Genomic DNA, 26510 nt, shown 5'->3' on the forward strand with positions numbered 1-26510 from the left:
AATACCTACTTTATTCCTTTAATAAAGGAATAAATAATTTGATAAATCTCTGCTTTATTCCTTTAACACTATCTAGCCTCTGTTCTAGGTAGCCTCTCAAGGCATCACCTTATTGAATTTGGCTCTGCCTGCCAGGAGCTGCTGAGGTCCTGCACAGCCACAGCCTCACCAATGGGAGGATGAAACCCTGGCTGTCCTCCCTCAGGAGCAGAGGGAGCTCCCACCTGCACCGTGGCCAAAGGAGACATTCCCAGGTAGGATTTGAGGCACAGCACAGTCAGTGACTCTTGGCCCCTGGAATGAGGTCTTGGGGTTGTCACTTTCCAGGTGGAGAGTCTAGAGATGCCTCCAAGCTTCTGAGAAGAGTTTCCAGCATGCAAACAGTCTTCACCCAAACTTACCAGGTAATGGGGGCTTGAGTGCAGAGGCTTTCCCTGTGTTCTGGTCTGCAGGGATAGGGTCCCACCAAAACCCCAAGCTGCCCTGCTCCTGACCCACAGACAGGGCAGCACAAGAAGCCAAGAGCTCTATCCTATCTTATGTAAGCCAGAACTCCTTTTCAGGGTGGTTTCAGCTCTGGTGCTCTGTCTCTCATCTGGTGGCAACCTGTAAAGCACATGGGCAGTTACAGCAGCTAAGATGTGAGCCCTCTCTAACCATTTCAATGTTTCCACTTGCTGGAGCTGACAGAAGAAATTATATTTGGGGATAAAAAAAAAAAAAAGAGTAATCATGATCCCGTGGAAATCCGGAGAGTCTCGCTGGAAAGACTTAACATTCAGTGTTAATTATTGGGCGAACAACATTTGTGGGGGCAGAAGTTTACATCCTCCTCCAGAAATTGGTACAAAGCCATGGAAAGTCCCCCTGCATCCCACAGACCAGTCTGAGCTCTGCTGCAACAGTTCTGCTTTTATATTCACTGGAGTTTTCCTTCTGGGCATCCTACAGCTCATAAGGCACACGGCTTAGTCCTGCTCTTCTAACAAGCCTTTCTGATAGGTCTTAGGGTCAGAGTGTTCCCATAATACAATAAGCACTGTATGGATCTCATAAGCTCCAAGGCACAGTATGTTATGTGTTTGGAATTCCTTGTATGCTTTTATACTTTGTTTTACATATTGTAATTTTTATATGCATTACCGCATTGATCCTTGGAAAATTAATTTAGGAAAAAAAAAAAAAACCCAAACCCCAAAAAAACAACAGACATAATCAAAAGCAAACACATACATTTTAAAGCCTGCCAGAGGCAAATCATGTTCTGTGAGGCTGCACTTTGTAAGTGACAAAGAGACCAAACCACCAGGCCGTGGCAGAGCTCCAGCAGTGTGGATTCACCGGGGGATCCAAGGGGGCTGAGCTCCTCCATGTCCCCCCCAGATCAGCCCCACAGTGCAGAGCCATGGCACAGGAGCAGAAATGCAGAGATTGGAGCCATGGCACAGGAGCAGAAATGCAGACACAGGAGCAGAAATGCAGAGATTGGAGCCATGGCATAGGAGCAGAAATGCAGAGATTGGAGCCATGGCACAGGAGCAGAAATGCAGACACAGGAGCAGAAATGCAGAGACTGGAGCCATGGCACAGGAGCAGAAATGCCCTCACAGGGCTGTGCCAGCCAAACCCTACCATCACACCCCAAAGTGTCACACCCCAATGTCCCTGAGCTGCCACAGTGCCAGTGGCACCTCCAGAGCTTCCCGAGAGCCTCTCAGCCTCCACAGCCCCTCCCTCACTCCTGGTTTTGATGTCTTGTCAAGGCTGACCTACAATAGAGGCTAGAAAGAGTTAAATAATAAAGTAGGGATTTATTAGGAGCCCTCAGTGGATCCACCTTGGGCAGCACAAGAGCCCAGCCAGGGCTGCACCCAAGATGAACCAAAATGGTCACAAAATGCATGACTGCTCACAGGGTCCCTCACTTTTGTAAGTTCTGCTCCAGTGGCATATTGGAGTTAATTGTCCAATTCCAGCTCCAGCCCATGAAGTCCCAACTTTTTTGCTTTTCTCTCTTCAGCCCACGTTGTTTGTGCTCTTGGGCCTGAGATTTGGATCATTTGTCCTTGGTGCCCAGCTGGAGCAGGAATTGTTTTGCCTCCCTGCTCTGTGCGCAGAGCTCACCATCCCCTATATGAAGACCAGATCTACACACTAAAGCAGCACAGAACCTGAAAAGTAGAAAAGCTCAAACCTGAGGCATTAGTTTCAGATCTGGATCAGTGCTTGAACGTGTGTGAACTCACGGCCTTGCAAGGTCAGGGGTTTGGCTTCCAACACCTCTTCCCATCAGCTCCCCTTCCTGTGTCCCGATGTTCCATCTTAGGAATGGCACAGATTCAGCACAGATCAAACTTCCCAACCTCCGCCCTGCTCCATCCGTATCTTCTCACTCCCAAAGACGCCTCTCCACGTTCTTGATCCCCTCCCTGCCCCAGTTCATTCCAGGAAAAAAAAAACCTTAATAAAAATTTCTCCTCTCTTGCTGAACACCCTTTCCCTTCCCTTCTCCACAGACTCAAAAAGCCAAGCTGTGAGACACTGCTCCCTTTCATGCACAAGTGGTTGCTCCAAACTAGCACATCAGAGTGTCCTCCAGAGCCACCACTGCTCTCAACTGGACCACACAATTAACCCTTTCCATGCAGGAGCAGACTGAGGAGTCAGGAAGGCCAATATCCACATCCACCTGGATATACCCCACAAGCTGCCTCAAAGACAGGGGCAACAAGCACCACTGCAATTAGGACGAAGAAGTTACTAATTTTCCACACTCATATCCCCCTGGAGTGAGCTCCATGGGGTTACACATTATGCAAAAGGCACACAGGATTATTTCCACCCACTCCCTGTTGGATTTTCCTAGTGTCCCCTTCTCTTTATGTACAAAAGTGACCCCCCAGACCTATAGCTTGCCATGAATCATGAACAGGTGGAAGCCATGAAGTGAAAACCTGGCACCTGAACTCTGGACTACACTGCTTTTAATAAATTTATTCTCACATTTAGAGATAGTGGCAAAAAAATCCTCGTGAACTTCAGCTAGAAAAGCTTTTAACCAAGGAAAATCAGATATTTTTGCAACAAGCTGACTAGTGCAAAAATAAAAAGGAGGGTGGGGGAAGAAAAAAGAAAGGGTTTTTGTGAAGACAGAAAAGAGCTGCTTGGGGGGGGATTTTTTTCCTGTCCACATATCCCTTGAAGATGAGGCACTTGGCATTTCAGCCAGCTCATTTCCAAAAGTCTGCAAACGCTCCCTAGCAAGCTCTTCTCAGGGGGAAAGACTGACTCAAGCTGAGTGGCTCCATGAGCATCTCTGCTTGTCCAGGTCCCCAGTGTGCTGCTGAGAAGTGCCATTTCCAGACTGGATCTGGAAATTCACTCGGATGGGGTTTTTTTGGGACCTACACAAACAGACTGACGATGACCAGGGGGATGCAAACGCCAGCTGGCTGCTCTGGTAGGCAGGAACACTGCTCCCAATGGATATTTCATCTGTGTATTCCTGGAACATCCAGGAGTGCAAACTGCATGGCACAGAATGGCTGTGCCAGGAGCAGGGGAGGCGCAAACGGCGGCGAGAACACGGCCACCAGTCTCCAAAGGCTGAGCTCCCCTTTCATTACCATCCAAGAACAAATGGGTTTCAAGGAAATTGGACCACCACCACCCCTTCCCGAGCAAACTGGACTGGAGTTGCTGCAAAGCTTCACTTAGAAATCCGTTTTTTTTTACCACTAATGGATTTTATGGGTCCCTCTTGATCGCAACTGGAAAAACGATGGCATCCGAGGTCCAGAAATAACAGAACTTGAGCCTGGCTCTCAGCATCCAGCCCACCTGCCTTTTGCAAGGGCTGAGCATCATGACCAGGAGCACATTCCTTGGGTGAGGGATAAAGGACCTTAACAGCAGCTGCAGGAGGGATCAGAGCATGTAGAGCCATTTCAGAACAAATTTCTTCTTCCCAGGTCCATAGTGAAAACGTGCTCTTCTAAGGCGAATGGACAAGGAGGCTGCTGCTGGTGGCTGGGAGATTTTTGTTGGACATCCAGCAAAACAGGAAGGCAGATGGGACAGAGCATGGGCTCCAGGATGCTCCACACCCCAGCTCTGCAGGACACAAAGGAAAACCAGCCTCAGACCCCCCACTCCATCCTCTGCCTCTTCTGGACGGCGAATGCATTTCACATTAGCTAATAAATTGCTGCATCTTATGTTTCTTAGCCTGCTGGAATGATGAATATTTTGGAATGTATTTTGAATGGTTCCTTGCCAGAGTGGAACAATCATCCAGAAATCTGAAATCAGAAAGCTGAAGAATGGAAAGCCCTGTCTTTCCAGAGTTCACCGCAGTTTGAAAAGCACAACTCCCAGCAGAGGAGGCGAAATAATGATTATGAGAGATCCTGTGAATTGAGGCACACAAGGGATATGCTGGGAATGACAATCCTTAACATGGAGTAATAATTTTTGCCTCCAGGTGATGAATATATTATAGGGTATCTGTTTATTCCTGCCCTTAATCTGCATGAAATATTAGACACTCTAACCTGGAGGATTGGACAATTTAGGGGACCTGTGCAGAAATGTGAGATAGCCACAAAACACTGCTTTTGCTCTGGTGCAGGGTTAGCAGACAGCTGCTGCTGCTCTAGCAAAATTTAACACAATTTAAGCCTTTTAAAAGGCTCTAGCTAATGAATCACACCCACTGCCAGACCAGCCAAATCCTCACCTACCCAGGAGTATCTCAAGACCAGCAAAAGGTAGCACAGCTCACCCAAATCAGCTCATGTGCACCACCAGGCACCAGGCTGAGCCAGCTCAGCACAAGCCCCAAGCCTGGATGGAAAGTCTCCATGGATGAAGGAGCCCAGAAGTGGTCTGGTCTCACTGGAGCAGCTCCAAGAAATAAGCTTTTCTCTTCCCCCATAGAGATGGGCTGTCTAGACACATTGGCAAGGCTGCGCTGCCGAATTTGCAGTGCTGCATCCTTCTCACATCCAGCCTGTCAAATACAGCAAATTCCTGTCCCCCAGCCTGTTAGCATGGGCATTTTTTCAAACTTCCTTGTGTTACTCACGTCCAGAAATGCCATTATGTTTAATGAGAAGTTTTAAAACAGATTTCTCCGCACACGCAGGACGACATCTTAGATTTTCTTTATCAACCCTCTGGCAAAATGATTATTTCATTAAATATTTTTTGCTAACAACTAAACTAAAAATAAAGTAAATCGAGTATTTTTAAGCCAAGAAACACAATACGTGAATATGATTTGCAATGGAAATGTAGAAAAAAAATTGTTCTCCAAATAATAAAAAAATACTACTCAGCAAAACCTTTGGGACTTAGGTGATGTTTTTCACTGGAAAAACAATGAGAATATTTAGAGAGAATCTAGCCTCAGGGCCATGTCCAACACCATATAGAAGTGCAGATTTAAACCCATCCACATCAAAGCTGCCCTGAAATGAGCAAATTACCTTCCACCAGATTCAAGACTGCAGGGGTGATTAGTGTGGGTCACACAGATTTCTCCATCCTCAGAGGTCCTCAAAGCAAAAAGCACATGAAAATTCCATATGGCCCTGGAGTAGAGGTGCACTGCCAACTGTCCCTTTGTTCATAACACATCCAGCAGCCCCGTGCTTAAGTGGGGTGCAGACAAAAAGCAACTCAATAAAATAAATAAATAAAAGTGTGATTTCAATAAGATCAATCAAACAAATGACAAGTGGGATGCACTGGCATTACCTTCACAGCACAGAAAATAAAATAACAGCAAGTAATGAAAGCACTTTCAGTGTGTGGTATAAAGGCACACAGAGCAGCTGTTTCATTTCAGCTGTATATAGAAGTGAGAGCTGGGGTGTTGGTGAGTCCTGCAGCCCCATTTCCCAGCCACTGCCAGTGCCAGCAGGGCACAGAGCCTCAGATCCCCCCCCTGCTGCACTGCCTCGCTGACTACTGACCCCACACCTGGGATTTAGACAGATTTGGACAGAAGCACCCATGGTGTTGGAACCCTGGATGCTGAGAATTGTAAACTTTCTGTGCTTAAAGGCACAGACCCACAAGAGAACACTGCATTTGGCCTGAGGCTGTGAAGAAGGCTTCCAAAATTGATAGATAGCACTGGGATTGTGAGTGTGTAGTTGGTTAGAAGTGTGTAATATCACAGGATGGAAAACAAAGTTTGGGTTTTCAGAATAGAGAAATAAATATGAAGCAAGGTGGAGGTTTGAGGGTAGGGGCAGGTTTTTCTTCTTTACCTTCCTCCTTCTTCCCCATGGGTTTGAGTGGTGTTCTGTAATTGGGCAGAGAAGTCTGCATTGTGGGCTTTGAGTGATCAGTTACTGGGTTAGAAGGGAAAATAATCTAAGTATCAGTTCTTAATTGGATAGTTTAGACTTAAAAGACCTTGTAACAAGAGACTGTGAGCCATTTTGTGCCTTCTAATGAAAAGCTGCAGAACTCATGTTTGTGAGACTTTCACTGATAAGAAATAATAAAACACTTGAGTACAAACATTAACTAACACCTCAAGTGCCTTCAATCCCAATCTAGAGAAACTGATACCATGGGATGGGCTCTCTCTGCTTCACTGCAGCATCCCTCAAGGGGACTTCTGAAACCACCTCATCCCTAGGAAAGAAAGCTCAGCTGCTCCTGGCTGCTCACAGAAACCTCAAGAGCCTTCAACTTCATTCTGCCAACCTCTGGTCCTGTGGGCAAGTGGGCAGGTGGTTCCCTGTCAGAGGAACCCTCTTCCCTCTCCCTCTTCTTCATGCAGCTCTCCACACATCTCCCAGACCAGGCTAGCCAGCTGAATGCCCTCTCTGGGCATCCTCAGGGCCCAGCCAGGCGCTGGACAAGCTGAGCTGGAACCAAGCTGTGAGCAACCAGAGGCTCCTGGCCATGGGGCACCACTAGCCCAGATGCCTGTGGGCACATCCTCCAAGTGGCCCCACAGCCCAGCACACTCACACCAACTCTCCAGGCTCCCCTGTGGTCACAGAAATTGAATTCAATTCCTTAATGGGAATTCCTGATGTGCCAACAGCTGTACGTGCAACCGGGACAAAGCCTGGGTTTTCTGGTACAGGTCAGCTGCAAATGTCCTTCCATCCCAGGCACAAGGGACACTCCAGAGTGGTGCTGGGTGCACTGAAACATCCCCCATGCAGGTCCTGGAAGATGCAAGTTGCTCCACAAAGCCCACTGCCATGCAGCATGGTGTAACAGAGATCAGAGCACCCAAAGAAGCCCAAACCAGCTGGGAGAGAACTAAAGCACCACGGGCTGGTCCTGAAATAGACTCTCTTTTTCTTTTAAGCACAGCTCATTAAATGTTTGCTGGAAAAACAGAAAAGCATTTTCCACAGAAGGGAGGACATCCAAGAAAAGCCCTTTTGGACATAAATTGGCAAGAGACTCCCAAGCATTTATCTTCAGCATAGAATGTGCTCTGTCAGGAGGGCTGTAACTAACAATACGCTGAAAAACACGCCACAGACTTCCACTGTATTTTACTTGGCACTAAGGGGTTATTCCTCAACACAAAGTATTCACAACTGGCATCAGTTAAACGAGAAATTACAACCTTCAAAAGACCTATTTAGCATCAGCTGCAGAAAGTATGGAATTTGCCATGGGCTTTGATGACAACAGATTATTCCCCATAAAACGCTGCGAAGGCACTCGGCGACAATGCTCGGCACGAGCTGCTGGTTCAGCAGGGGGGATTGGGAATTCAGCACTTCCTGCCCCTTCTCAGGAGGCTGCTGCCTGCTTTGGGACTGCTCATATCCCTCTGCCCAGCTCTCCAGCTCGCTGGCAAGCTCAGCCACAGGGCAAGCTGGTTTTTGCAAGGGGTTTGCTAAGCTATGGCTGCTAAGCTCTAAGCAGGCTACAAAAGGACCCTGAACTCATTCTCCCCACAGCTCATTAAGTTAAGGAGGAATATGAGGGAAGCATCCCATTCCTCCAGGCTGGATGGTCAGCTAGGATAGACTGAGGTCAACAGTGTGGAAGTTTAGGAGCTCCATCACCTCTTGATCCTGCACAACTCAGCCACAAGCCAGGACAAAAGGCAGCCTCCCTTCCCTGTCCCTGGATTATTCCTACCTCCCCAGCAGGAGGAAAGAGCTCTGCCACCAAACTCCTCAGGCCCTCAAGCTTTTCTCCACCCAGGCTCTGGCAAAGGAGAGCTCAGAGCTGGGAATCCCTGCTGGTGTTTCTCGGGATGAATGCTGTGTCCTTGCAGAGCGAGAGAGCATGCCTGGGGAGGGAAAGGCCATCACTGGCTGTCTGCACTGCTCCAGGGCTATCTTTAGTTGACCTGGGAAAAGTAACAGTCCAGAAACAGTCTCCACCCTGGCTCTCAAAGGGGGCTCCAGAGAGGTCAGCCTGAGCTATGTTTTCCTGCCACAAACCTGGAGCCTGCTCGGTGAGCTGTAAAACATCCCCGTCCCTCTGCTTGGCAAAAACTTTTCTGTTTCATTCCCCAGACCTACACAGACAGGGATTTATTGAATAGATACCCTTTATCTACCTTGCCCTGGAAGGAGGTTTAGCCATCCACAGGACTTGTGCAGCACCAACAGAAAAGAAAGGGGAAAACGAATCCTTTTTGCAGGCAGCTGCAGCCTGCAGCACGGAGCCTGCCTGCCCCAGCACCTGTAAAACCCAGCCTGCACCAGTTAACCCCTGCAAGGCCAGCAATTGTCACCTGGCTTCAAATTCAGGGTGTCTTACTGGGCTGGGGAAAGGGGAGAGCTTTGCCAAGGCTGTGCCACTCAGAGTTGTTCATGCACAGTAGGACCAACCTAAATATTCACGCATCCTGGATCCTCCCAGAACTGTGCTACAGGCTCCAGACTGCCTGTGCCTCCTCTCACTGCATTCTCTGCTCCTTTCTAATCTTAAAGCTGGCTGAGTCTCATCCTCCCACCGTACACACACTGACAGAGTTGTGCTTTTGTCATCCCAGGTTTTAACACGACCCCAGAATCTGAAGCCTAAAATAAAAATCATATAGATAATTAAAAGCCACAATCCTTCAAGCAATGCTGAGACTGAGCTTTGCTCTTGCTATGCCAGCATGACACATTCAGGTAGTGACAGTCTTCCCATAAAGGCTCTGGGTTCTCTGTTTAGTGAACCAGGCCTCCTGGAAGCAATGGCCTGTTGTCACCATGATATTTTCTGAAAAATCCTCTTTGCCCAGGATTTTCTCCTGGGAAGCTGAGAAGCCTCAGAGAGGAATGAAAACAATAATTATCTGACTGCTGCTCCTGTGTTTGCTGCTTTGGAATGTGGCTTGGACCTTGTTTACCAACAGGTGAATGTTTGATTGGTTCCATGTGAATTGTTTTAAATTAACGGCCAATCACTATCAGCTCAGTCACAAGCTTTCTTTATCATTCTTGCTAGACTTCTGACGCATCCTCTCTCTTTCTTTAGTATAGTTTTAGTACAGCATTCTTTTCATATAATATAATATATCATAAAATAATAAATCAGCCTTCTGAGAAGTCAGAGTCAGATTCTCATCTCTCATCTTGTCCTGAGGACTCTCACAAACACCACAGCCTGTCATTAGTCAGCTGTTTTGTTTTAATGGCTGAAGTTTATCAGCTAAATCCACCTGCAGAGGCAGGTGTTGCTCTAGGCACTACCAGTCAGGCACAGAGCTAAAGGCTGAAATGCCCAACTTTAGAAAATGCACAGGAAAATCTCAGCCATTTCCCAGTTCACAAGTCAGATGGCAATTTCTATAGGGCAGAGCCTGGAAGGCAAACCTTGGAGTCCTTTAGGGGGAAAAAAAAGCTTTTTAAATTTACTCTCCCAAGCCAAGATGATCAAGTAGGTGTCCTGGAATCCTGTTTTATTTCCCAAGCTCTGATGGGAAGGAGCCTGCCACGGATCCTGCCCTCCCAGCTCACACCCTGCTTTCACTCAGCACATAGCTCAAGTGCCCCCTGATGAACAGAGACACCCCCCTGAATGAAAACCAACAGGAACAAAACCCCAAGTCTCCACACAAAGTAAGCCCAAGTTGTATTTCAACCTAATCAGGTCCCAGCATTAGGAGCATTACAGGAGCTGGAGATGAAAATCTCCTTTTGAGCTGGAAAACTCATCCCCGATGAAGGATGGATGAGTTACAAAAACAAATATTACATTTGGTTCTGGCTAACAGGAGAGCTGAAGTACTCCCAAAGATTATCATTTATGCACAGCTGACTTCAAGTCCTCTTGCTTGCTGAGCCCAGGCTGTGATACACCCTACAGATTTCTCCCACAAACCTCTTCTGTTGGTCAGGCATTTGTTTCTTAGGCACTCTGGCAGTTTTATGGAATCCACCACCTGGGCACAGATAAAATACCAAAACCCTCAGTCCTGGGCAGGGGTTATACACTTTCCTGGTTACCTGCTAGCCTATGGCCAAAATCAGGTGTTTCATCCTCACTGCCTGCCTCGGGAGCCCTGCTGCTGCACTCCCCCAGAGAGAAGAGTGCCCACGGCCACCCTAATCACAGATCTGCCCCAGAGCTCCACCAGCACTGGCTGAAACAGGCCAGGCTGCCCCAAAACAACACCAAATCCCTGTGACTGCCCAGACAGCTTTGGGGTGTTACTGGTTACTGGGACCAGCCTGCCTCACCTTCACCTACTCCCCATGCTTCCAGTTTTCACATAGAAAGAGCTTTGACTTCTCTCAAATCATCAGAGGAAATAAGGAAATACAGGAAATAAGGAAATAAATGTCAAAGGCTTGAAACCCAAATACTATAAAAGTTGCAAATGACAATAACCACAGGGGTTAGGGGAGGAGAAATGCCTCCTGTTGGCCAGAACAGAGATGCTGCTCCTGCACCATCTCCTGCTGTGCTTCTTGCCCTTAAACTGCAAAATCCAAAGAGAAGGAAAAGCTGCTGGAAAACCCCATCAAAGACCTGTTCCTGTCTCCTGGCTTCCTGTGCTCCCTGTGCCTTGCTCAAAGCCCAGCTTGCCACGCTGGAGCTACGCGAGCCGAGGATGTGCCTTGGTCCTTTGAAGCAGCCACAACAGAGAAAGAAAGGGGACATCCTCTCCTCAGGGACCTGCCACACGGGGCTGGCCTGGCCACCAGCACAGCAAGGCCAGCCTGCAGTGTATGGCAAGCAGGAGACAGGCAGTGATGGGGAGGCAGCCATGGGGCAGAGCTCAGATCAGCCCCCCACAGGAGACGGGTGTTTTGGATTGTGCCCTCAAATCCCAAATCCCTCGAGGTGCCTTCCAGAAGGGCAGCCCAGCTCTCCCAGCTGGCTCACAAGAGGAAATGTTTACAGTGCAACGTGCTCTTTGCCTCTGATCTCACGGCAGTTTTTGAGGAATTGGCCAACTTCAACCATGCTCTGACCATTTGAACAGAAATTGTGAAGATAATTCAGCTCCCGTTAATTTTTTGAAAACCTGGTGGCTTGAAAAAAGGAAAGAGGATTATTAATGTCAGCAGCCAAGACCAAGCAGCTGGGTGAGCCCAAACTTTTACAAGACACAAGAACCCAGAGTCTCACCCTGCTGCTCTAACAAAACAAAGGAAGATGCCAGCAGAGCTCAGCCCAGGTGGGCATCCCTGGAGGTGTACAGTGGCAGGAGCAGCATTGCCACCTCCACATAACCCCCTCTCACCTTCCTGGTAAGACCAGGAGTGGAGGAGCTGACTGAGCAGACCAAGCTCCAGATTTTGGTGTTTTTAACTATTAGTCGTGGGGAAAGCAGACCTGGAGACGATGGGGAGTGCAGCTCCAACTGTGCCTGTGTGCCCTGCAGGGAGGGAATGCAGCCCCTGCTCCTGGGGGGACATTGGCCACCCCACCCCGGCCATCCGTGCTCCAGTCCCCGCTGCCACAGACCTTCGTGTGGGCTTGGGCCAGTAGATGGCACCAGAATAACAGAGAATGGCACCAGAATAACAGAGAAACCCTTCTGCACCTCCCCACAGCTCCGGCAGCCCCATCCCTTCCTCAGCACTGGCACCAAACGATGGCTCTCAGCTCTCTGTTTTAAAAGCCTGTTCAGAGCTGACTTCTTCAGGGCTTCAAAAGTTTAACCAGTGTCTCTAGGAGAAAAAAAGAGATTTCCAACTAAGAGATACCCTGCCTTTCGGAGGGTTATAAAATCTCTTTTTTTTTTTTCTCTCTCCTGCAACTTAGATGATGCTTTTAAATGAAACACAGAAACAAAGTATTTGCCCAAAGCAGCTGCTTTCTCCATAATTGCTTTAATTTGGAGAAGGCTTCCCCTATCCAGCCAGAACTGACAGGAGTACTCTGCCTGCTGCATTTGAATAGGATCTGCATTTCTTGATGCAGAAGCAATTCACTTGAGAAGTGCCAGGCTACATTTTTAGGTAGGAAAGTCCCCTTCACTTTGGCTCTTGTGACTGTCAACACTGTTAGAGGACAGGCCAGAGCTGCCTCCCCAGCAGCTTCTGCTGTCAGATAATTACAACATCCCTGATTCCAGTGGTTTCAGCATCATCTCAACCCTCTCAAAACAAGCAACAGGACTGGCCCAGGCCAGGGTTGACATTTTCTGCAGGAGGTACCCACCTCTCTCTTGCACACCAGGTGTGCAAAGATTTCTCTCTTTACAAAGAAGATGCCCCAAAACAGAATTAACAGCCAGTGCACATCCTGCAGCAAAATCCATCAATGTCACAGAGAGTTAAGGATGATCCTATTCCCACTCCTGCCTTGTGGCACCTCCTGATCATCAAGGTGGAATGTTTTCAGAAGGACCTGGGCAAAGATGATGGTGGTCTCTGCAGCACAGACAGGATTCTCCCAGGGAAATGCATTTTTTAGCCCCTGTCTCAGCTGTGACAGGTGACAAGATGTGTGTGGGCACTAGGTGGTGGCACCAAACAGCCTGGAGCTGCAGCCACAGCTGTGCCTGGGGCAGGTCTCATGTGCTTAGGGAGGCACCAGGATAGACTCAGAACCTTGGATCCTGCTTGGAGGATCTGGGACACATTCAGAGACCACCTGGCTTTTCACACTCAGACTGAGGTTTGAACATGGCCCAGCCCAGCAAAGCCTTTAGAGCAGTGGGATGATTTTGATCTTCCCCCCACATCCCCGTTATTAATCACACTGAAGAAAAGTGCAATTCCTCCAAACCAAACCATTGCCAAACCATTTCTCGGCACACTTTATACTCCATGTCCCTTCTAGGAACAGAGCACATTTGGAAACCTCCACAGCTCCACACTCCTTGGCCAGCAGCACATCCACGACCACATATCCACAAACACTGAGCTGTGGGGCTGGAAAATGACCACCCCAGCCAGGTGGAGAAAGGCTCCCATTTCCATGGGCTCAGTGATGGAGCAGAGAACCAACCATGAGGTCTTTGTTTCATGAACCTTCCTGGAAGAGCTGCCCTTCTGCAGCTCTTTGGGCATTCCTGGTTCAGCAGCTCTCTCCCTGCTGGTGACAACTGAATGCACAGTGGGGTGTGGATGCAAGGGTGACTGCTCTGATCATCCCAACCCTGCAAACCGTTCTGCTGCCTTCCCTTGGTGCCAGCCCTGCACACCCACCCCAGGGAGCTCACCCCACCACTTCAGAGATGCTCTGTCCCACGAGGATACTGAGCACGTTTATCCCTCTTCCCAGCACTGATTACATTTGCAGCTCTCCCTGTTTTCCTCATTTTTCCCAAAGCTGGCAGGGATGCAGCTACAGGAGACACTGCTCACTCAGAGCCTCAAGCTGGCCAGAAATAGCAGAAATCACACACAACAGCCTGCTGCCTTCAAAGCTGCAGTAAACTCCAAAGAGCTCCTGAAATACAAGAGAAAGCTGGGCTATTCCCAACTGCAGGGCTGATGTTTGCCCTTCACAAGTTTTCCTATCTCTGTTATTCCTAATAGAGAGATTTTGGAGATTTGGGATTTTGGAGATTTGGCATTGTCCCATAAATGTGAGGCAGCCGGTTCACATAAGGGCCTGAGTTATGATCAGAGATGAGGACATTGCTTTCCTGTTGTGTTTCTTGCTATGTTTTGGTTCAAACCTGTAAACAGACTCGTACCAAGTGGCGATCTGTGCTCTCCATCTGGTCCTGTGCTCTGGTTTCCTGGCAGGAACATGCCTGCAGCACATCTCCCATCCCTCAGCCCAAGCTGAGCTCTTCAGTGTCTGTGTGAGACTCAGCCACAGCATTTCACCCAGTTACCCCACTGGTGAGACCAATAACTCATGGCTGACAAAAGCTGCTCTTCCAAAAGGGCTTCCAGACATTCATGGATGCAGCAGCCAGCGCTCTCCTTTGGAGTTATTTCTAGTGATTACACAGCATCTCACAGCTAAAAAATGCATTTCCTACCTCCTCTGAATGCACGTCTGGCTTTTGCTCACAGCCATTGGCTCTCATTCCACCTTTGTCTGATGGATTAAAGGCAGGGGGGAGAAAGGCTTCTACCTAGAAAGTCACAGAAATGTGGATTTGGCAGTCATAGCCACAGGATCCACAGCACTCTAAAAGAGCCTCTATTAAACAAGTTCCTACTAAAGTCACACAGCCTCTGACACTTGGGAGGATTCCCTTCCCAAGGTAGGATGAGCTGTATGCTGTTTATTCCTTGCTTGTCTCCATCAGATCTGTGATTGAAGTCTCAACAAAGTTTCCTTCCAAGGAAATCTCTTCCAAAGCTTCCTTACCCTCTCTAGACTTGGATCTCCCTACTGCCTCACATCTGCAATGGCAGTAGGTGGGCTTGGAATTCAGTTTTTACTTGAGCCTGAGCACCTCTTCTGTCCTTCCAAACTGGAGCCAGAGCTCTGTTTAGCTTTTCTCTGGACTCTTTTTTACTCAGTTTGCACCTTCTTGGCACACAGAGCCCACCTGGAGCCCTCCCCAGCGCAGGGAGAGGATGCCCACAAACGAGGCAAAGCTGTAGGACATGCTGGGGGTGAAAAACATCTGCCTCTCATAAAGATGTGGTGTTCTGCACTGAGCAGCAGAGCTGGTCCAAGGCCAGACAAGCAGATTTGCAAAAGGCATGGATCCACAGCGCTCCAAGGGAGCCTCTGTGCTCCCAGTTCATCCCAGATGCCATCCTGCCCTCCTGTCCAGGGAGAAACGCTGCACTGTGACATGGGCAAATCTCTGTGATCTCACCAGAGGAGCATGGGCAGCCTCTTCCCCAACTTGTCCACTGGGAATCAGTGGTGGAGAGGAGAGGGATCCACCCTGCCAGGGCTCCCCCCCAGCTGGAGGCCCTGGCTGGTGCCAGGGCACTGGGCAGGAGGCTCTGCACCAAAATAGGTCATTAGTGAGCAACTGGAGCTCTGCATTCTTCTCCAGGCCCTGCATTTTCCTAACGGGAATGCCTCAGTGGGGGGGAAAGAGGAATTTACAGTTCCCTTCCAAAAACCATTCTTTGTTTGTTTGATGGTTTTTTTAAATGATCGAGTAACTTGTGAATACATTTTCTGATGATTCCCACATCCTCCCAGCTGGAGAATGGCTCATGAACAGACTCCAAGCTCTGTAAATGAGCTTGTTAGTCATAAGTCTTCAAACAGGCTTGATAAACAACTTTCAGCCTGCAGGATATTCATCAACCATTCTGTCTGCCTGGTCTCCTGACACTAATTTATTATTTACAATGAGAGATCCTTCTCCTAAATCACAGGTGATTGTTTCTTTTTACTGATTAGTTGATTTTTAAAAAAAAAATTTTTGAGGGGAAACAATGAAAAACAAATCACAAACAAGCATAGTGCTGCAAGCACTTATTCCTGAGCAGTCCTCCTAGTTTCCATGACACGTATCAGAAGTTTTCCAAATGAAACAAACTCTCAGTAACGATCCTTTTTGGCCAAACACTCAAGAGCAAGCTGTAGCCAAGAAAAAGAGTGTGACCATCCCAAGCAGCCGCTGGGAATTTCAGTGCCTGCCACCAAACACTCCAGGGACCTTCCAGCTGATCAGCACGTGCTGCTCCTTGCACTCCTTGGGCTTGTGGAGAGCCCAGGCACTCCAAGATGTTCAGGAGATTCACATCCATGTGTAAAATATCTAAACCTGAAAAGCCATGCCAGCCCATCGGTGGGTGCACACAGCAAACAGCTCTGGCCCCGAGGGCATGGGGTGCACTCAGCAGCACCAGGTTGAGTTCCCTGCAGGAATAAACCTTGCTGAGGTTGCTCCAGGTCTTGGAAGGGGATATTCTCAATGCTAACTCCACAAAGACAAGCAGATGGAATAGCAGTTTGCTGGGGATGGTGCAGGAGGAGGAGAATCTTCCCAAACTGCTGTTACATAACATATATAGCCAGAAAATTCCAAAGCCCCTCACTAGGGCTCAGGGTTGTACCCAGTTATATTGGTAGGAAAACTGAGGCATGGCAAGGTAATCCTGGTCAAGTTATGGCAGTGAGTATAAAGTAAAACAGACCTCAAGATTCTGTGGCCAACACACAAAGGTGCATTTGAGCAACAAAAGACAGGCTGGGTCATCTGGTCTGATATTTGGAGGGAGAAAATCCCTTCTGTTACAACTGAGATTTTGAGTGCAAGCCTTTTCTGGGCAGGCTGCTCCAGCACCAGCACACACTCGACCCTAAAAACCTGCCCTGCAGTTGTCCCAAATGGAGCAGCTCTCCTTGCCTGGGGAACACGGAGCAAACACCCTCCTCCAGGGGCTGCCTGCTGTGTGTGCATCAAACCCACACTGCGCTTCCACCCTCACCTCAGCTCCCATGGACAGACATGGACAGAGTCCCATCAGCAGTCACAGTAAAGGCAGCAGGATGCAAAGCTTGGCTTGAGAGCTTTTTCCTCTCCCTGAGTGTGAAATCACCAACACATTTCCTCTGACAAGCTCAAGTACTCAGCGCTGGACGGGCAGCGCTAGCAGCCCGTGCGTGCCTACAGCCAGCCTTCCCTGGGACACAGCCTGGTCTGCAGCCTTCCTGGTCCACAGGGACCATCCACCCTGAGCAGGAGCTCTGTGCTGGATTCACAAAGCCCTGCTGTGTGCCGGATTCACAGACCCCTGCTCTGTGCCCTCCACCCAGGGCACAGGTGATGCTGCTGGCAGGACGATGAGCACAGAGCGCTGCCGGCACTTCGGGCCACAAGGCAGGGAGAGGGCTCTAAAGCTTGATGGGGGGACACAGCCTGGCCTGCAGCCTTCCTGGTCCACAGGAACCATCCACCCTGAGCAGGAGCTCTGTGCTGGATTCACAAAGCCCTGCTCTGTGCCCTCCACCCAGGGCACAGGTGATGCTGCTGGCAGGACGATGAGCACAGAGCGCTGCCGGCACTTCAGGCCACAAGGCAGGGAGAGGGCTCTAAAGCTTGATGGGAAACCAGCCCAGGCCTGGTGGGGACAGGAGCTGCCTGCAGAGCCACAAGCAGGGCCAGCCCTTTGCAACAGCAGCCCCAGAGCATTAACACTCTGTTTTCACTGTTACGGCTCAGGCACTTTTCCCTTTTAAGTCCAATCCATCCCCACCGAGCCCCGCCGTGGCTGAGCTGACACGGGGAGAAGTGACAGCTCTTTGAAAGCTGCAAGCATCCCTGGTTTGGATTTTTTTTTTTTTCTTTAAACAAATGTGGATCGTATTAGTGACACTTCCAAAAAAGAAGACGATTTCCAGAGGCACTGAGCAGGTCTGAGGGCCTCGCTGGCACACCGGCTGCAGCTCAGCCCAGCTCTGCCACCACTCACTCAGCACAACAAAGCCCAGAGCAGACAGACCACTCCAGGCTCCCCACGAGCTCAAATCCTCAACCTTCACTGCTCCAGCACCTACACTGAAGGGCTGGAAGCTGCTGCCTTCTGCAGCCACCCACCCTTGCTCCATCAGCACCAGGCACCCTGCTTTGATCCCCGTGCCCTGCTGCTCCCTCCAGAGCCTGATTCCATTCTCCTTTCCCAAGCCTGCCCACTCAGCAGCTGCTGCTGGCAATTCCCTCTTGCCCCAGACTGGCAGGACCAAGAGAACTTTGATTTGCTTTGGTCAAGGAAGCCAGAGAAGTTCATCTGCTGGTGGGCTCAGAGCAGGAAGCAGTGTCCCCACGCTGCTGATGAGTTCCAGCCCTTGGTGCAAGAGCAGTTTTGCTGCCTGAGCAGCTCATCAAGACGTGGAGAGGGTCCCAGCCAGATCCTGAGCGTCTCTTTGGATGTTTGCCCTGCCCAGCAGTCTTGCTGACTGGCTGGAGTTTCTCCTGTAGGAAAATTTCTCTAGCCAGAATGGGGGAAAAATTTGGGTGGAATATGAACTGGATGCTGCAATAGGATGTAGTGATTTGTTAAGAGTGCAGCTGGCTCCCTTTGCCTCTCATCTAACCTTCCCTTCCAGGAACACGAGGCACCAGGATGTCCTGGGCTGCCACCCCAAGGCAAACGTTCACTTCACATGGGCACGTATGAAATCCAGACTGTCTGGGGCAGTGCTTTAAACTGTGCTGTAACCTCTTCTCGGCCCCTGGAGGTGAGAGAGGAGCCCAGAACGCTCTGTAAGCTGAATTGGATGCTCCCTGGCTTGCTCATCAGGCCTCTCCTGGCCTTCACAGACTCAACCTTGCAGATGCTTTCCACTGCAGGAGGTGCCCTCAGCTTCAACACCACTGCTCCCTTCCTTTCTCAGCCAGAATCCTCCAGTCTCTCTCACTGGAAAGAAACTTCTTTTTAATGATGCCCCCAAAGTGCCAGCAGAGAGGCAGGGCAGCTCTGCTGAGCTCCCATCCCCACCTCACAGCATCTTCCAGGGATCAGGAAGAGGGCAGGAAAAGAAACATGGATTAGGAACACAGCACAGATTTCCAGGGCAAATCTATATTAACAATGCAAAGGTGAGCAGGGCCATGAAAAACTTCAAATTATCTCCAGCTAAGGAATGAAATGGATGGAATTCTTCCCTGTGAGGCCCTGCACAGGTTGCCCAGAGAAGCTGTGGCTGTCTCTGGATCCTAGGAGTGTCCAAGGACAGGATGGACAGGGCTGGCAGCACCCTGAGATGGTGGAATGTGTCAGGGTTGGAACTGGACGATCTTTAAGGCCTTTCCAACCCAAACCATTCTGGAATTCCATAAAACCAATCAAAGCTGAGGTGCTGAGGAGCTTTGGGAGCTGTGCTGGCCCTGGACAATGGGAAAACTGTCCCAACACAGGGTGACAAAGGACAAATCCCTGCATTGTAGGGCTGCTACATCCACACCTGTGAGTTTCCACTGAGTCTGTAACACAGAGCCTCTGTAGAGATCTCCAGTGGGTGGTAAGAGGTTGGATTTGTGCTGCATCTCCCCCTCAGGAGGAGGCACTGCTGCCATCCTTCTCCATGCCCTCCAGACTGCCATCTCACCCCACCTTGGAGCAGTCTGCTCTCCCACCAGAGCAGCCAGCAGGTTCTGAAGACATTTCCCACATGCAGCGACCAAACAACAGGTTTTTCTTGGGGGAATCAGACTAAAAACCTGCTCCACCACCCAAGCAGAAGCTGAAGCCTTTCTGTACCCTGCATGTAAAGTCAAGAGGACAGTTCAAACATCAGAGCCGTGGACAACAGCTCCTCCAGCCAGACTGTGCTGAGTCTCGCTTCAAATCTCCATAATCCGCCCCAAAATCCAAGGCTCCTTTAGGAAATGCAAGCAGGGTGGGGAAGCAGCAGTGCAGTGATTCATCCTCCCCAGAAACAGAGGCCCAAGGCTGGAATACTGTGACACTTGGTAAATATTCGTGATGTACTTCATTATGCAACAGAGGCCCAGCAGGAACACAGCTCCCTCAGGGCTACTTAATATGGGTTTCAAAAACGATTAAATATATCATAAACAACTCCCAACCAGGAATAAACACCTATAATCCCATCAAGTCATTCTGGTGATGTCAAAAACCATGGGAGTCAACTCGGTTACCGGGGGGAAAAATAAAAATAAAAATACATCCTTGAAGGAATTACAGCCCTGTAATTCTGTGTCTGCCCTGTGAAAGACCCAACTCTCCCAGCCCCTCCTGCTTTTCCTCTGTCCGTGCTCTTGCTCTTTTCCTTTCAGATTTTGATGCATTCTCCACTTCTGCTAAGGAAAAAAGATCGAGCTCCCAACTGCAGACTGCAAAACCGCTCCATGCCTGCACAAAATACTCCACTGGCTGAAAAAAAAGACCTTTTTTGCATGACTCAAGGCTGCTGGTCAGGTCTTCAAACACTAATACTCATCAACTGGCACACACATAAGTGGTCCATTGAATCACATGCAGTGACTCGTGTGAGTAAGGCCTGCACAAATTAACCCTGAGATAATATTTTCCCATGCAATCACTGCTTTATACATCATCAAAAAGATGGAAAATAGACTGGCTAGCAGTGGAAACTCAGTGCAGATGACAGAAAGCTGATGTTCATTAAAAGCGTTCGAGCAGTTTAGACCAAACCTTTCAGTTTTATGAGAGATTTCAAAATCTAATTTTCATGGAAATGTTTTCATTACATTAAGGGGGGGAAGGAGGGAAAGTAAAAACCTTCGGCAAAATCTTTTTCAAATTAAAAAGCTGGAAGCTCTGAGTGGATGGATTGAAAACACAAATACCATCAGCAAATTATGAGACCATGAGAACCAGGAAGCAAAACTGATTATGATCAAAAAAAAGTGAAATTCACAAACAAATAGAAGTTTCTTTTCACCCCTCAAAAGGAAAAGCACTCTCAAACAGAGCCAGCTCCCCCCTCTACATTCACATGGCTCTTTTTACTTTGTTTATATCAGTACCTTGACCACTTTTGTTTATTTCTTTGTGCCTTTTTTTTTTTTAAGACTCCAGATATGTGGCAGAGCCACATTTCCATCTTCTGTCTTTGTCCAGAAGCTGGAGAAATTCACATAACAAGCACAAAACACTTTCCCACTTCAAACTGCAGGATTCAGGGATGTAAGAAAAGTGTCTGACACTGCGATACTCGCTGCAATAACCACGCATCTGCCAGCCTGAGGCCAAAATTAGATAGATATGCCCAAGGAACATAAGTGGAAAGGAGTTATTCAAACTTCTAACAACTGCTTGGTGTTAGTTATCTGTTACTCAACCTTTAGTCAAGCGAGCTCTCCTCAAAGCCTCGAGGATACGCGCAGTAAAACCGGCACGCGCAAAGATGCTGCCGACCAAGAACTGCGCTTTTCACACAGATCATTTACAACAAGCGCCTTAAAAACAATAATGATCTGATCCTGGCTTTTCCTACATCGGTTTCTGGAAGAGGAGAGCTCTGGAGAGTGTTTCTTGAGGAAGATTTGCCGCTGTTGGTGGGGACTGAGGCACTGGTGGCTTCCCCGGCTCACGGCGCTGTAACCTGGGGACACCAGCACCAGCTGCTGCCCCAAGACTCTCTGTCCATCAGCAGGACAAGACAGGAAGAAAACTCCAAGGTTTAATCAATTTTCCCCTCCTCTATCTATCAGCTGTACATCCCCTGTCTACGAACTCAGCATTTTCGGGGAGTAAGCGCTGTGATTTGCTAACAAAAGAGATGCTCAATACTCCGAGATAAAGCAGAGGTTTGCAAAGAAAACTCTGCAGATGTCCCAGGTGCTTCTTCTCACCTTCATCCTCAGCAACTCAGCAGCCCAAGGAATTGCTTTCCACATTTCCACACAGTGGCAGAGCTTTTCCACCTCTTCTTACAATTTTTTTTTTTTGGTGAAGGATGGGGAGGCACAGGAGCACAGACAATTCAGGACTTAGACACTCTCTTTTTACTCCTGCAGCAACCTCACTTGTTCTGATTAAAAAGAGGCAATTAAAGCAAAATGAATAGCCATGTGGGAGCAGACCCAAAGTCCTCCAGCTCAGGATGCTGTTTCAGACAGCCAGGAGCAGCAGTCAGAGGGTTTAAGCCCAGGCAGCAAAGGAGAGATCTCTGCCCCAGCTCATCCTTGCAGCCTGTGACTGGCGGCTCCCTGAGCCGGACAGTACTCCAAACACTGCTGCAGTGAGCAGCCATGCTCAACCCTCCCTCAATCTGCCAGTTCTTTACTGAAATAACACCTATTTCTGAGCTGTGCAAAATCCTGGGGTGACAAGCCCCATCACCCAAGAGTGAGAAGGCTGAAAAAGCCTTCCTTCAATCTGCTGCCAGAGCAGAGGGGCTGCAGGCACAGCGATGCTCTGCCTGAGCAGGGAACTCACCTTGTCCCAGCAGAGTTTTCTGGGATTTCCTTCAGAAGGAGCAGCAGCACTGAGGGGTCACAATGCTCACTGGGACAGGAAAAATATCATGGAGGGACTCAGGCAGCCTGTGCCCAGCTTTAACTGGGAATCAGCCTGATATAACCTGCCAGCCACCTGAGTGCCAGCACTGTTATACTGAAGAGAGATTAAAGGACAGCAAGAACTCCAAAACACAGAACTTGAGCGTGTAATGGACTGAAGAATGTTTTATTCACTCCTTACGAAAGAAATCCCAGCGTAACAATTTTTCTTCTGCTGTTCATGCTTTCTCCACACCATTTTATAAGCCATCAACAGCGAGCCTCAAACAAACCAACCAAAAAATAAAAAAAGCAGAAGTCAAAAATGCCCATCTGAAAAAAAAAAACCAAAAAAAAAAAAACAAACAATAATTGAGAATTACCCCAGAGCCACAAGCTCTGGGAAGCCACAGGCAAGTGACAGGTTTCTGTCACCCTCATAGGGCACAAAAGCAACAGGAGATCATTGCCCTTTCTGGGAAGTTTGGGGGATCCCCTCAGCTCAGCATTTTCATCCCAGCTTTAGCCGGACTTAGCAAAAGCTGCGCTACCAGAGCAAGAGTTGGTTTTATCTTAACAGGTTATTTTGTGACAAATTGAAAGTGGGATTGCAAAGCCCTCCCAGCCAAGCAGCAGAGGCAGGGAGGTTTGCCCTGATGTTTATCAGCTTTTAGGGTAAGGTGTTCAGAGCTACGAGTTGAAGTGAACTTGGTAAGAATGACAGCTCTGCAGCAAACTCAGCTCCTTAACCCACGGACAGCTCTCCCTGCAAATATTACAATCACAGCTGCTCCCAGGAATTTTTTTTCTTTTTAATAAGAGAAATGCTTTATCCTGAACCTCTCTCAAATAAAACAGTGGTGAAATATTTCCTTCAATCTCAAACATCCAAATAAAACCTTCTGTAATTTCTGTGTCAAACTACTTATCTTAATTTTTGTTTACAAAACCAGCACCAATAATTTGGTTTTTCACTTCAGTTTGGGATAAAAATCAGTGGCAGACCAGCTGATTTTCCTTCAGTTTGGAAGAGCATTTTTCATATTCTTGAGAAATCCACAATTTCTTCAAACGGCTTTTACCTTTTCTCACTTAAAAACAGGAGAATAACTGAGACCTGTGTTAGCTTTTCCACTGAACCAATTCTCATTTTTCACCGAGAAAAGCTCCTACCTCTGCTGCACTTCTAGCTCCAGCACAGTCCCTTTCCTGCATGGACTGCACATTTCACAGAGCACACCCAGCAGGTAGGGAAACTGAGGCACAGAGACTCCTGAGATGTGCTAAATGCATCCATGAGAAAGCCAGAAAGCCCAGATGACAGCTCGGCCCAATAAACCTGGTGGAATTTATTCCTCTCCCTTTCTTTTTTTTTCAGTCGCTGCTTACTTTAGAATACTTCTAAAACTTTCTAATTCACCGCAACGGTATTACAACTTTTACAGCGTTCAGAGAATTTCTAAATTATTTGAAGCTGTAGTTTGGTCCCTGCTCAGCAGTGATGGCTAGAAAACAAGCCCTTGGACAGCTTTTTTTGGGGGTTTTTTTCCTTGCTTTTAGAGCAAGGTGAGTATTGGTGAAACACGATTCTCCTTTTCCACGCTTGTAGTTGGCAAGGGGCAAGATCAGGAGTAAATCAGGAATAAATCTAAAGAAAATATGATAAACTAAATTGGGTACAGAGCAAAAGTAAAAAAAAAAAAAGTTGTCTGCATTTGATATCTTGCGGATTCTCCAGCGGCACAAGTTGCTGAATCGGGGCAGCCGCAATCACTGTTTTCCCCGCTAAAATACACACCTGTAGAGGCAGAAATCGCAGCTTCTCGGGTCCTGGGAAGGAAATATTTTTAAGCCCTGTCGCAGCGGCGTTGGATGCGGCTCTCGGGAGGCAGAGGAGCCGCTCGGGCAGCCGCGCTCCGTTCCGAGCGCTCCTGGAGGATGCTCCCCGCCGGGACCGCATCCGGCCGCGCCGAGCCCGGGCATCCCGCGGGCGCTTCTGCAAGGAGCGGCTGCCTTGGGGAAGGCTTCCCTCCTCCCCAGCTCTCGGTTCCCTTCGGAATACCGAGAAAACCACGTCGGATCCACGGGGAAAAAGAGTGTCGGAGGCGGCTCCGGCGGGGGAAAAAAACTCACAGAAAACCAAACCAACAAAAAATCGAAAAGCGAACGAAAATTGCAGTTGGCATTTTCGTTCGCTTCTCGTTTTGTTTGGTTGCTTTTTTCCCCGGGAAGGTCCCTCGGAAAGCGAGCCCGTGTCCGCAGCCGCGGCCAGCCCGGACCCCCACGGCCGGGGATGTAATTATTTTAACAGAGAGAGGCTAAAGGGGGGTTACTGACCCTGCACAGCCCCTGCACAACCCCCTCAGCCTTTCTGACAGCGCTGCCCTTGGAAAATAACATGCGGCGCTTGGAAAACGCCGCGCAAGCCGGCGCCCATCCCGCTGCCCGAGCTGCGAGCTCGGAGTGATCCGGACGGGCACTCAGAGACCGCTCTGGCCCCTGTCCTGCCCTGTCTTGTCCTGTCCGGATCGGGAAGAAGCGGGGCTCGGGGGAGCGGCTGCACTCGGGAGCCGCGCACGCACCCTCGGGCTGCTGGCGAGCCCCGGCACTCCCGGCAGGACCCCATCCAGACCCCTGAGCAGCCTCCCGGTGTCGCGCTAAGCACGGCGCCGTGCCCGCTCTGACGGGCCGGATGGACGGATGGATAGACGGGATTGATAGATGGATGGGTGGGATGGATGGATGGAGGCTCAGCGCCCACCGCGCCTTGCCCCGTCCAGCCAAGCGCCGTTCTCAGTGCACCCTCGCACGGAATGGACGAGGGGGCCGAGCCCGCGGGCCCGCTCCTGCTCCCCGGTTCCCCGCAGGGTGCAGGAGCCACGGCACCGGACCCGACGGGCGCGGCGGCGAAGGGCAGGTCGCCCCTTTGCCGGGAAAACAAGGGTTTCACACTCCGGCGGATGCCGAGCCCGCCGGGGTTCCCTGCGCGGCGGGGAAGGGCGGCTCGGGGAGCGGGGGAAGCCGGGCTGAGCACCAGCGGAGCCCCCTCGGAGCCGGCACCGCCCGCCGCGGCCGACCCGGCGAGAGATGGAAAGGGAGGATGCCCCCGCACTTACTGTCCTGCTGCGGGGTGTCGCTGCCGCTGGTCAGCCCGGGGGACTCCAACAAGCTCCGGCCGGGCTCGCCGCCGCCCTCCTCCGCCTGGGCGGCCACCATGTCGCCCGCCTCCTCCAGGTCTAACAGGTGACTCACGGAGAAGTTCTTCTTGGCTTGTAAATTGTCCAGGCCGGCGGGGCCGTCGAGGCGGGCGGGCAGCAGGGCCTGCCTGTCCATGGCGTGGGCATAGCTGGACGCCATGGTGCCGAGCGGGGCTGCTCTGCCCTCGCCCCCCGCGGGCGCCCACCGCCCCCGCGCCCCCCCAGCCGCCGGCGCTTCCAGGGGGGGGAGTAGCGAAGAGCGGAGCGGGGCGAGCGGGACGGGACCCGACGGCAGCGGCACGTAGGGAAGCCCGAAGGGGAGCGGGCAGGGCCGGGCTTAAAACATGCCGGAGGGGAGAGGCGGCGGCCGGCTCGGGGCGCCGGGGCGGCGGCGCGGGGAGCTGCCGCCGGCCGAGAGGCGCAGGGCGGCTGTGGGGCCGCTGGGGCGGGTGCGCCCCGTCCCTCCGCCCCCGCTGCCGCCGGCTCCGCTCCCTCCGCCCCTGCGCTGCCCTCCCCTCCCTCCCCTCCGCCCCGCACTTCAAACGGCGGGGGCGGCTCCGGGCACCCGGGGGAGGGCGGCCCGCGGGGCCCCGCCGGGACGTGGCACCGGGCCGGGGGTGGCAGCGCAGGCCCCGCGGCTGAGGGGGGAGCCGAGCGGGCCCCCACTGTGGGCCGGCGCTGCACCTGGAGGGGAGGGTGGACGCGGCCCTGAGAGGGAGGGAGTGAGCGAGGAGAGGAACGGCGAAAATGAGAAATGCAGATGAAAAGGTGAGCGAGGGTAATGGGAGAGAAAGTGCGAACAGGAGAGAGGGAAGGAAGAGGAAAAACCAGCGAAAGAGGAAGGAAAAGTGCAGCGGAGAACTGGGAGAAACAGAGCGATAGGAGAGTAAAGTGAAAAGAACAGAAGGAAAGGGAAAAAACAAAAAACCCTGAGGACACGGTCGGGGCTGCTGCGGCCGGCAAGCACAGCGGTGACACAGGGTGTGGTGGCCCCGGTGGCCGGGGACAGGTGACAGCCCTCGGCCCGTGCCCAGGACAGCGGGGCCCGTGCG

The 26510-nt window shown here is 50.3% G+C and overlaps 1 protein-coding gene across 1 annotated transcript in view; it reads right to left on the minus strand.

Moving 5' to 3' along the window:
* The window catches only part of PRRX1 (paired related homeobox 1), a 38890-nt gene extending 13038 nt beyond the window's left edge, over positions 1 to 25852 (minus strand). The window contains exon 1 of the mRNA XM_059478234.1: positions 25378 to 25852. Coding sequence (XP_059334217.1) covers positions 25378 to 25618 — 241 coding nt within the window. The 5' untranslated portion in view covers positions 25619 to 25852. The remainder of the gene's footprint in view (positions 1 to 25377) is intronic.
* Between the last annotated feature and the right edge of the window lie 658 nt (positions 25853 to 26510).

Source organism: Ammospiza nelsoni, chromosome 9 (assembly GCF_027579445.1).
Source record: "Ammospiza nelsoni isolate bAmmNel1 chromosome 9, bAmmNel1.pri, whole genome shotgun sequence".
Classification (NCBI taxonomy): domain Eukaryota; kingdom Metazoa; phylum Chordata; class Aves; order Passeriformes; family Passerellidae; genus Ammospiza; species Ammospiza nelsoni.